Source organism: Pterocles gutturalis, unplaced genomic scaffold (genome assembly GCF_000699245.1).
Source record: "Pterocles gutturalis isolate BGI_N339 unplaced genomic scaffold, ASM69924v1 scaffold28088, whole genome shotgun sequence".
Classification (NCBI taxonomy): domain Eukaryota; kingdom Metazoa; phylum Chordata; class Aves; order Pterocliformes; family Pteroclidae; genus Pterocles; species Pterocles gutturalis.
Window position 1 is genome coordinate 21,757 of NW_010124007.1, and position 20,242 is coordinate 41,998.

The 20,242-nt window shown below is 38.8% G+C and overlaps 1 protein-coding gene across 1 annotated transcript in view; it reads left to right on the forward strand.

Annotated features, from left to right (window-relative positions):
- Positions 1-20,242, forward strand: part of LOC104465188 (probable G-protein coupled receptor 133) — a 47,380-nt gene that overhangs the window by 10,628 nt on the left and 16,510 nt on the right. Inside the window, exons 5-13 of the mRNA XM_010078131.1 lie at positions 3,585-3,764; positions 4,969-5,223; positions 8,765-8,829; positions 9,605-9,760; positions 12,065-12,124; positions 13,161-13,278; positions 14,716-14,826; positions 16,476-16,551; positions 19,570-19,711. Of these exons, the coding sequence (XP_010076433.1) occupies positions 3,585-3,764; positions 4,969-5,223; positions 8,765-8,829; positions 9,605-9,760; positions 12,065-12,124; positions 13,161-13,278; positions 14,716-14,826; positions 16,476-16,551; positions 19,570-19,711 (1,163 nt within the window). The remainder of the gene's footprint in view (positions 1-3,584; positions 3,765-4,968; positions 5,224-8,764; positions 8,830-9,604; positions 9,761-12,064; positions 12,125-13,160; positions 13,279-14,715; positions 14,827-16,475; positions 16,552-19,569; positions 19,712-20,242) is intronic.

Sequence of the window (20,242 nt, forward strand, 5' to 3'; positions counted from 1 at the left end):
TTTTCTTAGATTTCTCTTTGGAGATAACAAAATTTTTCAGTCTCTGGTGTCTTGGAATCCCTTTGTCCTTGTAGGTGGTTAAATCTCTTCATTCCATTTCTCTTCCCTTTCTTCTTCTTGGACTAGGGTCAAAAATAACAGGTGGAATAGAGGGGCACAGGTTTGAAGATGAGTTGATTTCAGAAGACAATTAAAACTGCATATGACTGTCAAACCAAACATACAACCAATCACTAGCATAAAACATTCCCTAGAGATGTAAAATTCCACTGGGTCAATGGAAAATGGTGGCTTTCTACACACAAACTCCAGCAGTCTCTAAGCTTAAGCAGTATTGTTAACATAGAATTTTATTCCTTTTACTGATTTAGGCCATTCTTCAAATGGGCAACATTACTTGAAATTTTTTTTTGAGCTGCTATAGCAAGAGCTGTATATTAACTTAAAGGAGGAAAAACTCCGAGCAGATGGTACACAGCTATTACCCGAGAGTATTAGAAAAGGTAATTCAGTTTCCTACTGTAGGCATATTTTCTGATACATGCTCTATCTTCTCATACTTTTTTTCTTACCACTGGGAAATAAAAATCATCAGTAAGTCATATTATTTCTACATCTACAGTATAACATAATAATCAGAATAAATTATTTTTATGGTACCAGAGCACTCCCAGTATCTCACAAACAAGAACATTAAAACCATAGAACACTGAGATGTTCAGCAGATAAAATGTGAAGAGAAGAAATCATCTAAACAATAAATACTAAATCACTGTAGCAGGTATTTAAAAAAAAAAAGGAAAAAAGCCAACACCCCTTTATCTAAAGAGAGTGTCTTTGTTTTTCTCTGAATCAAATAAAACCTGTGGCAATTAGTGTAATTTTATTCAAGCCTACTATTGCTTAAACATCCCTTGGTGTTTGTTGGTCACATTTGTGTGAATCTGGAGCTAAGTACACTTGAGCAAGGAATGGTTTCTGAAATGATTTTGGGATCTTTTCAGATGAAATGTTGAGACCTATGAAACAAAAATCCCAGGATTTTTTTGTATCCTAAATTTAATAACATTTCAGAACTGTTAATTTGACTTGAGAGAAAACAAATTCTTCTTGGTTTTCAGATGTTGAAATGTTCTTCCCTTGCCTTCCTTCTTTTTGAAGTAATTTTTGAACAATTGTTTTCTGTAAGCGGTTTTGGGCTCATTGAAGTGGCATTTTCAGTCAAAAGCTGAAATATGAACTCAGGCTTATCCGCTGGTGGAAGGTATTGCAACTTGCTCACAACAGACCTCCAATTCTTCAGCTGTGAGTTCGCAGCATTTATGGCTTTAAACACATATGCATCAAGATGTGGCAGACTGAGACTGATGATGGCCACATACCCATTGATCTTTAGGAGGCCAATAATAATCGATTAGCATTTCCAGGCTGGTTATTTTCTCATGTGTAAACTATTTAGGGAATAATGTGTAGATCATGTAAATTGATAGATGCTGTCATGAGGGTAAACGGATGAGTTAGGAAGATATTACATTGTTAAATTATTTATGGTGCAATAATATAACCTTTAACTTTTCTGCTAAGTTAATATGACAAAAAAAGTAGGTGAAATAGAAAAAAATTATGTTCCAGAGAGTAGTTGGGGGAATATTTCTAATGACTGTAGTGAGATGTCTGAGGCTTTTCCATCTTTAATCATAAGATTATGAAACATAAAAAAAAATAATCTATGGTTTTAATAAGAAATGTACATAGTAGTTTGAGGGCTTCATTAACTTGTGCTGGGCTATCTGGTAGCAAATTGGCAAATTTCATCCTGCCTGAGTGGCCTGCAGAATGGCGAACTATAAAATTATACAGACAGTTATTTTGACTACATGTCGAAAGAGCATAGCCAGCAGGTTCAGGGAGGTGATTATTCCCCTCTGTTCAGTGCTCATGAGAGTGTGTCTGGAGTGCTACATCCCATTTTTGTCCCCTGGTACAAGAGATGCTGACAAGCTGGGGTGAGTCCTGCAGATGACTTGATGCTGGCCAATATGACATGGGAGGAGAGGTTGAGGCGCTGCCTTACACCATGAAGAAAAGAGAATGCTAAAGGCTGCCTTCAGCTACCTGATGGGTGGTTATAGAAGCAGATGGAGCTAAACAATCCCGGGGATGCATAAGGAAAATGTGTCAGGCAGTGCAAGCACATTGTAGCCCAGGAAATGCTGATGACATGCAAGGAAAAAAGTTTCTTTTGCAACGTGGGTGGCCAAGCGTCAGGATGGTTAGCACAGACAGGCTGTGCAATCTGCATCCAAGGTGACACTGAAATCTCAGCTGAGCGCTGAGCAGCCACAGCTAGCTCTGGAACTGGCCCTGCTCAGAGCAGGCAGTTTAGATGAGATGTTCTTCAGGGTCGTTGACAACTGAATTCGTTATGATTCTTTGTGGCAAAGCCTCTTCCACTTCTGTACTTCATAAACTTTTCCTAATCTGCTCTGAACTCAGAGGCTGTTGTTAGCACTATGCACTATAAATTCTGAGATGAACATTTTTAGGAGCTGTTTAGTTGAGCCATTTTTTTTCTTTTGTAATTGCATTTGACTGCAGAACCTCTACAGCAGAGCCACTGTGAACTTCTGAAGTGCGAGGGAGGTTTGGTTTGCCACTTGTGTTTCAGTCGAGCCTTTTAAGGTAACCTTCACTAAAGAAACAAGCTGTCTTACAGAAGTCATATTTCTGCACCCATGTGCAATCTGAAGAGCTTTTCAATTTTACAGTATAATAGCAAAATTTACCATGAATTGAACAGGATTGTTTGTGGACAAAGTTAATTGTATGCACTTGCAGGATTGCACTTGCATTTTTGGGAAAAAAAATGATTTTTCTGTAGGTGGGGACTTCAGAATTTTGACTGTGGCTCTGCATATGTTGCTGTCCCTTTCTTTTACGTTGGTTCTTTGCTTTCAGCAATTACTAAAGCACTGAAGTGTGAAAACACAGGTAATAGCATGCTTAGAAGAATTAAAGTGTAATTAGCAATGGATGCTACTCAATAAGCAGGGGCATGCTGGTGCCCAGTTAGCGCATCAGTGGCTTGGAAGCAGTCAGTGTGCTATTTCTGGCTCTGCTGGCATTTGGTGAACATCAAAAAAAAGCTGTAGATGCCAGTGGAGGATATAGAGATATGAGAGCAACTTGTGTTTTGAAATAAGTGAAGATCACAGGAGGAAAAGGGGATCATCACAGGAGGGTGAGAAGGGTAGGGAGAGGTGAGGGAAAGGGAATGGAAGCATAAATCTGTAAGGAAGAGAGACTTCATTACTTTTGGTGCTCAAAGAACTCCAGTTTGAACTGATAGAAGCTGCCCAGGAAGCAATGATTATTACCATTTCCTGGGTACATGCGTGTGATGTGAAACGATGTTTATTTGGTTTAAAATGTTAAAGCATCGTTCATGTTAAAAGTGCTGCCCTTGTTTATGCTAGCAGATGATCTGTTCTCAAAAGCATTCCCACTCTGTATTCTACAGTATTGGAAATTTTTAATTGTGTTTGTTTTTTTCATTAAAATCTCCTCTCACTTGCTTTCGTCAGGAGTAACATTTTCCTTTTTCTGGAAGACTCAGGACCAGAAGGCTAAGTTTCTCCCTGCCTCTGGTGGACAAGTAATTTCCAGTGGTTTCAAAATCTGTTCAAACGAAGGTGAAGGCTCAGTGGAATTTTACACCCGTGGGAATGCAATGATGAAGTGGAAAGCAAGCTTTAGTCCACCAGGTAAAGTTTATAATTTTTTGAAATTCATTTCTTTGTTATATTTTATTTTATTCTTGCAGAGAGATGTTGTAGTAAGAGCACAACTTCAGGAAAGAAAAGTGCATATGTAAAAATAGCCACATAGCTCTGTGCTTAAGAATTCTCATGATGTGGGGAGGGAGAGATAAAGCATGAACTGAAAAACCAGGGATATTGTATTGTAGAACATTTGCCAATTGGGAACAGTCCTCAGACCCAACTTCCAGTTGTTTCTGAAGTGGAATTCTAATTGACATCAAGAGATTAACGAGTGCTTAGGTGGAAGCGTGAGCAAGGAAAGCAGGTTATCCCTGACAGTTCTCGATATATTCTAAATCTGGGTGTGTGTGCTGTCCTCTGCTGCCTCAAATTAAACCTTTATTTGGTAACTGTCTAACTGGCTGTTTAGGGCTTTGGTAATTTTGTTATTTGTTGAGTGTCAAGTTTTGTGTGCCATGGCATCGTATTGGTAAATGTTTTGATAAATGACGTTTCTTACTGCTTCTATCTAAACTGTGTGTTGTTGGGGAGCAGTATTACCCAGTGACTGGAACAAATTCTGGTTTTCTGGTAGTGCCAAGGACAGTCATTAAATCTTTTCTTGCCTTAGTCTGACTACCTGTAAATTGGTGAAATAGGACTCTCTTACCTTGTAGTAGCAGAGTTTTATAAAGCTTAATAAATCAGTCTAGAAATCTTATTTTAAGAGAAAAGCTGCTAAATGGTAACAATAATTCAGACATTTGCAGATTATCCAATCCAAGTGAAAATTAATATTATGTTTTAGTCTCTCAAGGATAACAAAGAAACTGTGGCAACTTTTAATTAGTCTTTTAGCTTGTTCTCCAGTTCTTGCAGTCTTTATGCAGTTCTTGCTGAACTGCCTTTTGAGACAGTATTGAAGAGACTTCAGATCTTGGCCAATGGTACTTAGCAAGTGAAATTTATGAAACCGCAGTGAGCCCAAGTAAGGGTTCAGACAAAAGCTAACAGGCATTCTGCCAAAGTATGGGCTTCCCCGTGGGTATAAAGATTAATATACTTGACATCAGCATTCCATAATTCACTCTCAGCACTTCCTATACAGCTCTACAGCATTGCACAAGTCAGCAAAAAGTTACTGAACAGGGAAGACTCTAAGTGGAATTGATTCATGGATTTTGCGGTGACTTTTAATGTTTTGCAGGTCCTTATTGGACTCATATTCTCTTTACTTGGAAATCAAGAGAAGGACTGAAAGTCTATGTCAATGGAACTCTAAACACAACTGATCCAGATGGGAAAGTTTTCTATGATTACGGAGACCCCAGTGCAAACCTGCTGACTGGGACAGAGGGGGATCAAACCAAGCGCTATGTGAACGGGGCATTCGATGAATTCATTATATGGGAAAGGGCACTCACCCCCAATGAAATCGAGCAGTACTTTACAGCTGCTATTGGTGAGTATGTGCACTGCTGTCATAATTCATCTTATGGAAAGCTGCTGACTTAAAAATGCTTAGTGTGTAGCATTTATGTTCATTTTACATTTTTTAGCTATGGAATTTAATGTTTAGAGGCAGAAAAAGTGAGGTATGAATGTAACCGAAACACTCAGCTGGCTTTGCATGTGTGGTCGTTTCATCCTGGATTCTAGCTCCTTAAAATGTCATTAAAAATTACCAAAATACCTGAAGTATTCAGCCATTGTTAGATCCCCTGGGATCGAGAGAAGAGGAGAAATAGACTCAAGGCAGAACAATATTAGAAAAGACTGTCTCCAGATTTCTAACTTGGACTCTGGTTGTTGTGTAACTTAGAGCCAAGTCACTCTGTGTCTTCCAGCAGATGTGGAAAATTATGGTTATCTCTGCAGTTCCTGGAATGATAAAGGCTTATTAACTCATGTATGCTTGTGAACTAAAAAGAAGGATATCAGCTGAAATTTGATATAAAAGGCAAAGAATCAGGGTTAGAATAAAGACTTAGAAGACTGTCCAGTAAACCCTGTCTGAGGATCTTTATAGTAATTTTTTCACTATGAGAAAGGCTGTTGCTATTAAGTGCTTGTATGTGAGAAGCAATTAGAAAACATCCATCTCGGGAATAAAGCTATGGGGCATCTGGAACATTTGGCTTCGCTGGCAGTTTCGCTGCTTGCATTTATTCTTACTAGGTTACCGAGAGCTAAAGCAGTTACTCCCATAACTCCTGTGCTTTTAAACCCATGGGAACCATTTTCACAACGGAAACTCTTTGAATAACACAGAACATTACAGAGAATGTATGTGTTTGTAACTTCCAGGTTCAATTATAGCAATGAAATACATACAAAATATATTTTATCAAAAAGAAAACATAAACTAGTTTGTGTAGAATTGAAGTAACTGAAAAAGAAAACTCTCCATCTGGCATATAATGAAGTAATCTATTTGTTTTGCTATGCAAATAACAGCAATTGTACTCAAGTTTTTATTTTAAAGCCTTTTTGTTTTAAAAAAATTATTCCTATGAAAGTGTTCAAAAATTATGATTGGGAGAGTATTCATTTGATACAGGAAACAGTTTTAAAATCTTAAAAAAAAAGAGAAAATATTAATAACATTATAATGTTCTGGTCATGTTGGAAGAAATGCTTTTGTGTTTGGCTGTTGTATCTTTCACAACAATGTAGGGTTACTATAACACTATCCAACTCAAAGCTTCCATAAATCACATTCCTTGATTTAGTGTAACTCAAGAGGAATGTTATGTTGCTAAACTCAAGAGCAGTAGATTTTTCAAATCGACCTGATCCATCTCTATATGTGCCCTATTTCACTGTCAGAGAAGTATGACTTATATAAACACACAGAGAACTTTTTATTTAACCCCTTAAATTCCTGTGAACTCACAGCAACCATCCTCTGAAGCCCTCCACCCTCCCATCTTCACTATAACAAATAATGAAGGCATCATGCAAAGCTCTTTCCACAAATGCAAATCTTGTTCAGGATTTAAGTTTCTACTTCTTTCCTCTGTACTTGGGTTTGGAAAGTCTTACTGGGGCTCAGAATATCTGGTTGCTGGACATTAATCCTTGTAGCTAGCTTTTGAAATACCACAGAAAGAGTCGGGACCTTGGATTCTGCTAAAATTTAAAATTTTAAACAGTTGTACAGAATTTTGCCTGTATCCGACCTTTCAATCCCTGCTGAATTTTAGAAACCTGTATAGCAGACCCCTGATTCATACACTGAGATGTTCGTGCAGTGAGCTTTTGTGAGTCTACTGCAATTTGCATGACATTAGGTGTCTGTTTTTTTTTTTTTTTTTTTTTAAACCCCTAGTTCAGAGGTTTTTCAGGGTCATCTGGAACTATCAGTTTTCATAAAACTTTTCAGTTTTCTCTGAAAATTAAATTTCTAGCCTCTTAATTGAAAGTGAAGCTTGATGTGTGATTTCTAGTGGAATTAAAAGAATTAAAATGTAAAGGGATGCCAGGGATATGTTTTTTGTTTCTGAGTGTGAAGAATTTCAAGGTAATATTATTTTAAAGTGCTCAGGTGATTTGGAGCAGTTGAGAAATGTGGAGTATTGAATTTTTTGCTTTTTCCTTCAACGTAGTGGACTGATCAGATTTTATAAAATTTCCTATTTGACGGATGAAATTAGAACATTCTCAGAGGAAGCAATGGATGTTACAATACTAATCAACATAGTAAACAAAAGTTATTCTTGGTATCTATTTATTGACTTTGGAGGATTTAAAGCAGGGTTGAAGCCGGGCTAATGTGCTTGATATAAGAAACATAATAGAACAGCCCGGTTTTTTAGTAGAATGGATAATCCTGTTCCTTTTGGATGTGTGAGAAATATGTGTCTTATATGCAACTGTCATTTCACTGTGCTGAAATACTGCACTCTTGGCAAATATAATTGTTTGTAACTTGTAGATTAGAAGAAAATTTTATTTCTCTATCACAAATGACCAATAAATCCTTTTGCACAGAAAGGAATCAGTATTTTTAAAATGGAGCAACTAGAAACCATCCAAAATCAAGTTTATTTTTTCTGTTTTGCCAAATCACTTATGACATGCTCAGATGGCAAGTTTCGATGGCTATAGCACTAGTGGGTGACACTAGAGGTGACAACCTCACTGTTGCTTGAAATCAACCCACAGACACCTAATAGAGACATTACCTATAATATGCTCAAACTACTAATGAAGGTTGTGTTTTGACTCCTTGACCCTGTTATTTGTTTTATGCAAAACTAGCATGCCCCAAAAGCCTTGGTGTGCCACCTTTTCCACCAGCGTTCTTTTATTTGAGGGTGCCTTAGTTTTGCTGCAGGCATTGGAAATATTTCTTTTGGCTTTGAATATTTCTTACAGATTTTTTTTAATGTGGAAAAGTCTTTCTAAACTTGCCTTCATGGGTGTGATTTTGTTTGGCACTCAAGCAGTTTAGACTCAAGATATAAGTAAACATTAACATTTGGAGATCATAGCTGAGACCTGAGTCTGATTTATTCCACTGTCTGTATGTTCCCGGTCCCAGTTTATCACATGTACAGAAATACAGCAAGGTTGTATATGAAATTTTTTCTGATAAGACATAGGATTATTTTTTTTTCGACTTTCCTTAGATATTCATATAGATGTTGGCAGGAAACGCTAGCGAAGGAAGATGGATGCCAATGTTTTAATTGTACAGTTGTCCTTTTTTTTTTTTTTTAATTGAGATATAACACTTTAAACTTTTGTTTGAAAACAGGAAATTTAAGTGTTGAAGACTTGCACTGAATTGCAAGGCTCATGTATATAAAGACGATGAAATAAAATCAGTCGGAGAATCAGTAAATGAAATGCTTTAAACAAGCCTGTGTAGCCACAGCACTGCAAATTAGTAAAATGCACGGAGCAGCAGATATTTTACTTCCAGTTAGAACTGAGTCAGCCTGCAGTGGGAATATCAGATTGGTCAGCACTCTCAATCGTGTCTGTGTTTTCCTCAGGTGTGCAAGTTTTGCTTTCTTCAACTCCTCCCTGGTCTGCGATGACAACCACTACAAAACCTGCGGTAGGACTGTCCCCAACTCTTCTCTGTAATGTCAGGATGTGTACATATCACAGGGTTACAGACCCTCCTCGCTTTACAGTTTTCATTACTGGCACTTAGTACTCCAGTTATAAAGCTTTTTAGATATGCATAAGGAGAATTTTTAGCCACTACTGGAAGATGGGGGTACTACAGAGTTCTTAATGCAGGACAGATAAAGAAAATTAATTGTTAAATAAAATTATTTTCTATATTTAAAAGAGGGAAAAAATGTAGAAACTTCCGAAATATTTCAGTGAACTTTGAAGATATGGGACATTCAAAAACATTTTGCTAATTTTTCCTTGTTTCCTTTAAAATTTGAAAACATTTCCCACCACAATAACAAAACTAGTTTTCAGCTGTTCAGTAAATGCTTAATGAAAAAGATTTAAAGAAAATAGAATTTTCCTATGCATAATACATACAATTTGCTGTAACCAGCCTACACACAATTAGCTGTTGCAGTGTATTTTCGCTTTCCTGCTATCTGCAGAGTCAAAGTTCTGTTAGTTCTCTTCTTGTTCACAGGAAACCACAGCAGATAGGACCTGAATCGCTAATGAAAAACGGGGCTGTGCCTGTCCATTCTGTTTATCCTGTTTATCTGTCTGTGTGCTTTCCTTTTCCCCGGGCTTATGTAGCCTCCTGTGTGTAACCACAGCAGCCTGCTGTGCCTCAGCCTCCCTTTTGGGCTAAAATAGACAATGCCTGCCACACGGCAGGATTCCTGATCAGCTGTGTTTCTCTCCGGTAGCTCTCTACCAACGCCTACCGTCCCATCATCACCAGTCTGACCGAGGAGAGGGGGAACTTCCGCGCCCCCGACACCATGCTGGGCTACCTGGAGAACGTGTCCCTCAGCCTGCCCGACCAATCCTTGTCACAAAACACAGCTCTCAGCCTGGCAGAGGTAAGAGCCTTTCGCATCTGTGCGTGGAGCCAGATGACCCAGAAGTTTCTCCAGAAGTTGGAATATCAAACACAGCTTTGAAAGTTTTTGCTGATTGCAGAGAATACATACAGAAAGCAGTAGCTATTTTAGGGAGTAGCAGAAGGTGAGCTTCAACCAGAAAAATAGTGAGTCTCATTAGTTCTCAGGGATAATATTTAATGCACAAATTAGAAATTCCTGGAACTATGGCCACTCATCAAAAATAATTATTTGGTTGAGCAGGAAACAGAGGAGGAGAAAATAAATTGTTATTTTTTTTTTGGCTGCAAGTGTATCCAATGAAGAATACATAATTCTGGAAAAAAAATTCAGCATTTCTCTGCATGGCCCAGCTGATCCAATCTGTCCTTTGCTCTCCTCAGTTAACAGCTTTATCTTGCACCAGGTTCCAATCACAGCCAGGACTCCTGTGTGGACATATCACAAATCTTCGCTGAAACTCTTTCATGGAAAGATCAGGTCCTAAACTTAATTGAAGAATTTTTTTTTGTTTAAACTAATTCATGATGAAAAAAAAAAAAAAAAGGAAGGCAGCATTGTCTGCAGTGTGAGCTGAGGACAAGGGGTCACGTTCTGCTAACATAAAGTTAGCCTTCTGTAAAATGGTGGGCATCCAATTCCCTGATTTCAGCAGGCTAGAAAGCTATTATTAAGGTGATCAGCTCTGGCCTCTCTAGTGATTGTTCCTTTAAGCCTGTGGGTAATACCAGGGTGACAAGGATTATTTACTCAGGCAAACAATATAAATAAATGCTTCTGAAAAATACAGGGGCAGCAATGGATAGTTTGTGTTATAAAAGCTCAGCATTTGCAAACTGTAAAGCTTGGATTTTATGGATCACAGTATGATATGTAGCAAAAACCCTTCTAAAAATCTCTAATATATTGTTTCCTTTGTTTTGCTGAAAAGTTTGTGTAGGGTCTAAAATGAAAATGGAAATATCATTCTGTCGGATATCCTACCTGTCTCCCACATCATTTCAGTTGCCGTTCGGGTGCTCATTCATGCTATCTGATGCTGCTTTGTGTGCCATGGAAGTGATTTGCAGGCAGAAATGTGGGCCACGATTATCTTTAGCAAAGCTATTTTGGGAAGTAAGCACGAGAGGATCCTGATCATCCATGCAGCCTCTGTCGTTTGTCTGATTGATGGTTAGGCTGTGTATTGTCTGCAGCTAATTCCCTGGCAGCCAGGCACGGAGCACGCATGCTATTTTCTGTAAAGTTATCTCTGTCCTGATTGCCATATGCCTTACAGCACAAGAACATTTGATTTGTGATATGCAATAAGCTTTCTGATTACTGACACACGGTTATAACGCGTTGCTTCTGACAAATCTGAGTGGTGGTTTCTGCTGTAATGCTGCTCCAGCACTCCTGCTTCCCCTCCCCATCCAGGGGGCTGACAGAGCCTTTTGGAGTAACTCTGGAGTGATGCTGTGACCTGAGGAGAGGTAGTCACTGGGCAATGTGGCCTGGGTCCTGGGTTTAGGATAACTTCTGTGCATGCCAGGTAAAATTCCACGCTCAGTGTTTGAGGGAGGCTGCAAGATTGGTGCTGTCCAGAGGTAAGCTCATGTAGCAAAGCTCTGGTGCTGCGCTTTGTATTGTATCATGACTTGTAAAATTATGCTCAGAAAAGTCCTGCAGCCTCCTTCCACATTTCTCAGTGGAACTTCTATGTATTCAGTTGATGCTTTTAAGGTGTTTTAACGCAGAAGTTTAAGCAGGAGATGTGGGTTTTTTCATTTAATTTTCTGTGCTTCCTTTTCTCCTCCTCCTATTTGTCCTCATCAGCAAGACTCCTTAGGACAGGGGCTGTGTCATGCTGAGTACTTGAACAGTGCCCACCGTGACAGATCTTGACCTCAAAAACAACCTTGAAGTGCAAAAGTTAAGCAGATAATAAACTGAACAAGTGATGGGGTCCAGGTATTTTTCTGAGGTTGGTGAAATGTCTAGTCGTCTAAGACTCAGAAGTACTAATGTCATATGAGTTTAGATAAAATGGGAGAATAAGTTCACTCTAGTCTTAGTTCCAATGTTGTCACCTCAGCTGTAGTACACTTTGGGAGTTTCACAGGGGTGTTACTTTTAATAAACAAACTATTACTTTAAATTGTCACCATATCTGTGACTCAAATGAAAGTGAGCTTGTCATCTTAAAACAAACCTAAGAAAATCCTAGCAGGGATCTGCCTTGGATCCTTACCAGGAGATGTAGCTGATTGAAAAAATAATTTAATTTTATTTGTCTTTTAGGCATTTTTAAAAGCTATTGAAGACTTTCTGTTATTGCCCAGCTGGATTGATGTACCAGAGGTAAGACAAATGGGCAGAGAGTTGTATGTTACTTTGGTTGGATAATGGTATTTATAAAAGAACAGATATTGTCACTAAAGTACATATTTAATCACTCCATTTTTAGCACTGAATGTTGCTATTTAAAAGTTTTTTTGTTTTGTAGATTGATGTTTTTCAATGCCCGTCAAATACGCAGTAGTGCTTACCTGTCTAGTGAACTGAAGCCTTGAGAGAGATTAAACCTAATATAGGGAAAAGTAGCTTGTATCAATGTTCTTTCTCTTCTACTCTACCTTTCAGAGTGCAGAGAAATACTTGAGGGAGGAACCCAGCAATTTTCTCAGATTTTTGTTTGAATCTGAAGGGAGCACAGATCTCAGAACAGAGAGTTTATGAACTGAGAGAAGGAAAGGCTAGAGTAAATTCAGGTCTCACTGATGCCTTCAAATGCTTTTGAGACAAAAAGGTGTCTAATTGATTTAAGTTCTTAACTTAAAATCCTTGATCATCTCTGCTGTAAATAGATTTCAGATAGAATAGATTTCTGTTTAATTGAAATGGTGCATTCACTCTGGGATTATATGGATCAAGTTTCAACCTGGAGGGTTGTTTTCCAGGGGACATATAAACACTTCGAAAGTAGCTTTATACTGGAGACCATTTTAAAAAAGAGGAAAGAAAGGCCAGAGTGTAGTGTCTCAGCCTATGTTCCAGTTAAGATCTGATTCCAGTCTTTATGTATTGTCAAAATAATCTCTTCAGTTCTTGGCCTCATTCTGCTGAATCCTGAGTATACTCAGTGTCAAGTGCTGGTTGGAGCAGAGTCATTTGGAGTCATTCTCTAACACATAGTGTTTTATAAGGGCAGGCTCTGGGTGGCACCAATTTGGGTAAAATTTTACCTGCTATATGTGGAAAAGGCTGTGGAGAGAGTCACATTTGACTTTGGATGGTTGAACGATGAGTCACACAGGAATTTAACATGGCACCTTGGCATTTTGCACTATGAACTGCCATTTCTTTTGCTGCAGAGCTTTCTTTCTTCTTTCCCCAGACTGCTCCTGTATTTGGAAGTTTAATTCAAGCTATTGACAGTGTGATGGCTCATATGACACAGAATCTAGATGAAAACTCGTTACCTTCAGCTCTTGAGGGCACATCATCTGTGGCAGGTAGGATTGAGCAGAAATGTTCTCTCTGGGCTGGGTGTCCTATATGCTTCTCTGCTTGCAGCCCCTCCTTTGCCAACATGAAGGAGGAAATCAAACCAGGTAATTTTCTTTAGAATAGAAAACAGGGTTTCAGTTGTAGAAAGATGACTGTGCAGTTCAGACATAATGAGCTTTGATTGTGCTTGTACTTCTTTGAGGTTATTTGGGGAAGGATTTAGAATATGGATTCTATGAAATTAAACTAGTAATCTTGCATGTCGTGGTTTAACCCTGGCTGTCAGCGAAGCCGGCCAGCCGCTCGCTCACTGCCCACTGATGGGGATGAGGGAGAGAACTGGAAAAGTAAAAATGAGAAAACTTGTGGATTGAGATAAAGAGTTTAATAATTAAAGCAAAAGCCACCCGTGCAAGCAAAGCAAAACAAGGAATTCATTGACCACTTCCCATGGGCAGGCAGGTGTTCAGCCATCTCCAGGAAAGCAGGGATCTGTCACACATAATGGTTACTCGGGAAGACGGATACCATCACTCTGAACATCCTCCCTTCCTTCTTCTTCCCCCAACTTTGTATGCTGAGCATGATGTCATATGGTATGGAATATCCCTTTGGTCACTTGGGGTCAGCTGTCTCGGCAGGGGCAGCCTGAGAAGCTGAAAAAGTCCTTGTCTCAATGTAAACATTGCTTGGCAACAACTAAAACATCCCTGTGTTATCAACATTATTCTCAGCATAAATCCAAAACACAGCCTCATACCAGCTACTAGGAAGAAAATTAACTCCATCCCAGCCAAAACCAGCACACTGTACTAAACTAATAGGCAGTTAAAGGGCATAGAGCTTTTATGCAGCACTTCGAAGTTGCAGATGTCTAGATGCCACAAAACCTTAATTTTGCAAGGTTTTTCCTGTTATTTGCAATCACTTGCAATAGTTTAGACCTTTTAGGAGAATTTTATTTTACTGTTTAGCATCCCAGCCCCCTAATTGCATCCGTGTCTTTGGATGCTACAGGTAGCAAAGGTAATTTATGTGTTCTGGCGTTCTTCTCTACCTTGCTGAGACCTGTATGAGGGGCCCAATAACTCTCTTGGACACTGACATTCTGAAATGGAGCAGCAGAGGTCTGAAATAGTGCTTTCCAATGTCAGCAGAAGAGAGTGTTATCAGCCTGTTTTGCTTGCCCTGGTAAGGTCAGTGTTTCAGCGTGGGTGAAGTGATTCACGGTGTATTAGCGGTGCACATACCACCTTCTATGTCATAAAGGAGTCAGATAGAAAAGGCAATTTTATACTCAGGGAATTCTCTATATTTTCTGCAAACATCTGGGGTTTTAAACTCAAGACTTGCAATAGCTATTAGGGGAAGTCTAATTAAATGGTCAAGTAGGTTGTAGAGGCTATTGATTTTGTCATATTTTTGTTTGGGTTATCACACAGATTACAGCTTGGTCAAAATGCATCCTCAGACTCTGAATTTGTCCCGCTATCGATTTCCATCTCGAGGACAGAGTTATATTTCTATTCCCAGTGAAGCTTTTCATGAAAAAGGTAAGAAAAAATGTAAAGGGAGGAGCAGAATTATGTAAACAGGGTATCCAAATGTGCTTTTGCTTGAAAACAGGTTTTGGGTTGCTGTATTTTTCCAAGTAACCAATTTGATCCCTGTTGATCATAATGGCCCTAAAGAAGCAGCAGTTCCCCTGTTGTATTAATGAATGATTAGTGTGATAGAATTTTCATATTAATTCAATTGATCCCGAATAATACAGCTGGGCCACAGAGACTGAAGTAATTTAATTTTGACATCTTTTTACATCAGAGAAGCCATAATTTCATAAATTATTTTTAATTATCTGAACTGATTATTTTAAAGAAATTTCAGGTTGTCAGATCAGGTACTGCTTATTCCTTCATGCAAAATTGCTCTTAAAATGTTGTATGAAATTAAACTACAAAATGACAGGTTTAAGCAACAGCAGCTGCAGAAACAGAATAAAAGTGTGAACTACAGTACAGGCAAAGAAGCAGAACTCAGAAATCAATGCCTACGCTAAAATTTTAATAATCTCAAAAGCTGGGAGTATGGTAAAAACCTGAAGCTTTAGTAAAGACGCTAAAATAGCAATATTTGAAGTTAATTATCTGCGTTATAATTAGGGATTGAAGGAACCTATTTACAAAAACATCTACCTGCATGTTCAAGCCTTTGAAAATCTGCCCTATGTATGTGCCCTAAATTGCAGCCCACAGAATGTACACACCCAGAGACCTGTCTGCAGTCGCTTACGTTGGAGGCAGGTTGGTCCCAATTCATAAAGGGCAAAGTTAGCTGCAGTGAGAAATACTCCAATAATTGCTGAATGTCTACCTGCTTTGTGATGACAGCTTCGTTTCTTTGCTCTGGCAGGGGGCACTGGCTGGAGACTTCACTGCCCGTGCTCTGAGGCTTGAATTGCAAACCATCTTGTAATGTGAAAAATAGCATGTGAGAGGACTTTTTTTTTCCTTTCCACCTTATAAAGTCTCTCACCATGCAGATTATTTTTTCTTCAGAACATTATCATGCTTGGTATCCTGAAATGATCCAGCCCATTAAATGTTTGCCTCTTTTTTCCAGCTAAAGCTCACTTCTGAGCAATTTCATCCTTCAGACCACACTTCTACACTGTCCAAATGAGCTAACCTAAAAAGTTACTATTCCACCTTACACAGCTGACACTATAAATACTTGTAACCCAGTAAAAGGGAGAGTGAAAGCCATCTGTGTGACTGACACTTAGAAAATACATGTCTGTCTCTTCACTCAGATGCTGGAGAACCCATAAACGTAGATGGTGGTGAAGCAGCCTTGAGATTACTGTAGCTGCCATTGAAAAATTGGTTCTGGTACGTCATGCAACCCTTGCTAGTGCTATGCGGGGCATTTATAATTGACAACTGATTAACAACTTATTTTAGACGTACAGTTGCACAGGGCAGGCATCCTTCTATTTTATTTTTGATATGTTTCCTGGGCAGTACTGCAAGATGTTCATACTTTTTCACTTAAAAGAATAACCAGAAATCTGCCAAAGCAAAGATATGAAAGTCTACAGAAGTTAAGGCTCTTAATTGCCGGGGAGTTTCAGGTCTAGGAGAGTGGTGTCTCTTGCTTACAACTGTTGCTCTGAGGAATAACCCTTGTTCCCTTTTCACAGCTTGGATTACCATCGTCGGCTTGCTTTACCATAACATGCACTATTTCTTTCATAATATCAACCCTATGGATACTAAGTAAGTATCTCAGACCTCTCATGCTGTAAGAGGTTGTTTATTACCTTAGTGATACAGCTTTATAACAGTCACATCATTACCATCTGTAAATAAATCACGAACCATAATCCTGATTCTGCAATGTTGAGGACATCGTCATTAGCTAGAGAGAGATTAAAGTTTACATTGGATGTTTTACTTTATGTTGTAGTAAAATAGATTCCCATAGCAACGTTTGTCTTTCTTTGTCTTCTCCTTCCATTCTTTATATCCGGCATTAGAATTTCATAATTTTAATCTGTCTCATAAAAGGAAATTGCAAATTTTCTCCTGACACATATAAAGATAAAGCTTGCACTTAAATGAAACAAGAAAGACAACATAACATCCCCATTTAGATAAAATCTGAATCCTAATCCTAGACACCTGTAAGGTAATTTTACAACAGGAGACCAGGCAAAGCTTAAAAGACCTTCTGTTTTATAAGCTGCATCAATGAAATCATTAGCAGATAAGATAAAGTAGACGCAGAGCTGTATACCTCTCGGCAATACAGTTCCCCAGGGAATTGTGCAAAGCCACTCGTGTAAATCATTACACTTTCCTTTTAAGCCATATGATGATCCGTGCTGGGGTACATAGATTAGTTTACTCTTTCTCTCAGTCTTTTCCAACCTGTGACATTTTGGTGTGGTGCTCATGACAGCAGCAGGAAAGCTGCAGCACCTCAGCTGGGTGTCAGGGGCTGCCTCCCTGTCTCAGGTAAAGCTGCACGGAGGGTCCTGATCTGGGAACTCATTTGTGAACTCCATTGTAAAAAATCCTGGCTTGTGACCAGACCGATCTCACTGAGATAATCACACAGCATCACTAAATAGCATTATAGCATTTTAAAGTCAAGTAGCAGGTTGTAGTGTTTATCCTTCTTTCTCAAAAAAACGGGCACTTAGCAGGTGGCTGCAAAGGAACCAAGTCATTTATGTGCTATAGTTCTTACTGACATGAAGAAATAGAGGCAATAATTTATTACAGCTTATGTTTTTCAACCAGGAGGATCAGTGCAATTTGTTAAAATAATAAGCTATAACCTCAGCTTCTCAAAGACAGAAAGCATTAATATGGTCTCAATGTAAGTCAGCTTAGCAAACAATATAGTTAAAGATGCTGCATGTCAAAATGCTGTATTCTGAATGCATTGTCACAGAGCCTACAGCTCCTGGGGCTCTGATATGGCAAAATAAAACAGTTATGTCATCTTTGTGTACGGTCTCCGGATTTTGTGGAGTAGGACAACCCGGAGATCTATACCTGTTCCACTGAGCTGTGTGTGTTTTTATCACTCACTTTTGAGAAGAAAGCATCTGGCCCTGCTGCAGTGTTAGAGAAACACAAAGACACTGGAGAAGAGCAGCCTCCTAGGTTTCTATAACTAATCCAAACTACTTCAACTGTTTGCAGTATGTAATGCGCTACAGAATCACCTCTATAAATTTCTAGATGCAAATCTGTCCAAAACAGCATTTAAGGAGCCAGTAGTGAAGGGAATGCTAGCTTAGCGATTTTCCTTTGTGGAATCAAACCCCAGCTATTCAAAAAATGTTTTAAAAATAAGTATGCTATGTTTTCTTTTTTGTCCTGTCCTATTATAACTTTTTTGCTTCCATTTCACTGTCATGAGAACGTTTTCCCAGAGTAGTTTGTTTTAAAGACTTTCTTTTACGTCCCTTCTAGCACTGGGCTACTTGAACACCTGTAATTTGAAGCCTGTCCATTTTCTTCCTAAGGGCAATTTTTTTTTTTCTTTTGTGGTGGAAACCTAAAACCAAAACTCTGGGAGTTTTTGTGCTGTGCAGACAGATGACTTCTATTTTCAGACTACATAAATAGCAGTTTCTAAGGGGAGTCAGTTTTGATTCTTTACAAAAACTAAATCAAAACAAAAAAAAAATTGAGCCCAGTTCTGCTACCGCTTGTGTACAGTTTGTGTAAATCTGTAGTAATCTCACTAAAGACTTGGGGTTGTGCTAAATGAGTTCTGTTTTATTTGACCTTGCTGAGGAGCTCAATGAAGTTATTTTAATGTCTGATGACTTATTTTTTTCCCTGAAAGAAAAACAAGAGACCATTGCAAACAGGTGGCAGAAGTAAATAAGCTGTTTTTTAATGTGCTTCGTAAACTGGCTCTTTCCCATGGTGTGCTATGTTTGGAAACCCACACTGATGGTTAGCTCGCCATGGCTCCCATTTCTCATAGTAAATACCATTCATGCACGTACTAAAGAGGTGGAAGACAGAGACCATTGTACTCCTGCAAAGTTTGTTACTGATGGTGTTAAAAATTTTGCCCTACAGCCAAATGGATGTTAGTTAGTTTAAAAGTGTGGAAATGCCAAAGTCATAAGTTTTAGCTGAAAGCAGAAATAAAATGGTTCTTATGTACTGCAAAAGTACTTTGGTCTGGGAAAGAAAAATATTACTTGGACTAATCAGATGTTTAGTCAGGTTCAGCTGTTTGTGTTGTGACCCGAGTTACTCTCTAGGACACAATCAATTTTTCAAAGCAAAGCTATAAATGACTTCTAAATATATTCCTACATATGTGTTTATATGCATTATATATAAATATATGTCTTACAGGCTAATATGCGGGCTGAATTAGACAACCTGAAACCCTGGCAAGTTTTCTCCTCACTTAGATTGCGTGGCTTAGTTGGGTTATTTTCAGATCCCTTGCTTCATAGGTTTGTAATTATCTAAGGCACTTTTGCCAAGGCTTGTAAACCTTTGCAAAATAGGAGCAGAATAAAGGAATACTTATGATATTACTTATTGTATCAACTCTCCTAATGTCTCAAGCTGTTCCCTGTACTTTATAGCTGGTGCTTCTAGTGCTGGAGGGTCTTTTGGGGCCAGATTTTGCACCCCTAAAGCAAGTCATTGATGTGAATGGACCAAGGAGATCCTGTGTCCCTGTTGTTTTGGGTGTTGTGGATGAACTAAAGTTTTTCTGCTTCCCTAATATATCTGTTTCTTTCCAAGAATTGCTGAAGCTGCTGCCTACAAAGGTTATATGATCTCAGCAACCAGTCATCTCATCTCTGTCAAAGTGGAACCTCGACCCAAGCTGTCCCACAATCTGTCAGGATCTCCTCTGATTACCATCCAGCTCACCCATAGATTGGTAAGTGACATGGAAACTACCACTTTAGGCTGTCACCAGGGCTGTTCAAAGCTTCGATGTCTGTTATGACTTCTTTGTATTTCTCTTGTAATTGTTGTGGGCATTTTTAGTGGCAATTCAGTTGGCATTTTTGACTGCACTGTTACGTTTTTCCAACCGTTCCTCTTCAATGACTTTTGTTCCTGACACTGCGAAAGGCTGATTACTGCACGCGGTGAAAAAGAAGGTGAAATGACAAGTACAGCTTTAGGCCTTTCTTGTACGTGTTGTTGTATAGATGTGTTTGTTCGATCTGTAACAGGACGGTATGAATTACTGCTTTCTCATTAGAGCCGTCAAAAGCAGGAATTAATTTATGGTTTGTGTCTTAATCCACGCTGAGATAACAGAGGTCTTTTGCATGTTCTCATGAATAAACCCAGAGAAGGAACTTCTCCAGGGGCAAATACAAGTGTGATGGGCAGGAGATCTCCTGGAGTAAGAGTGGGGCAGATTCAAATCCCTGTTCTGGTGTGAACTGCCCTTGCTAGA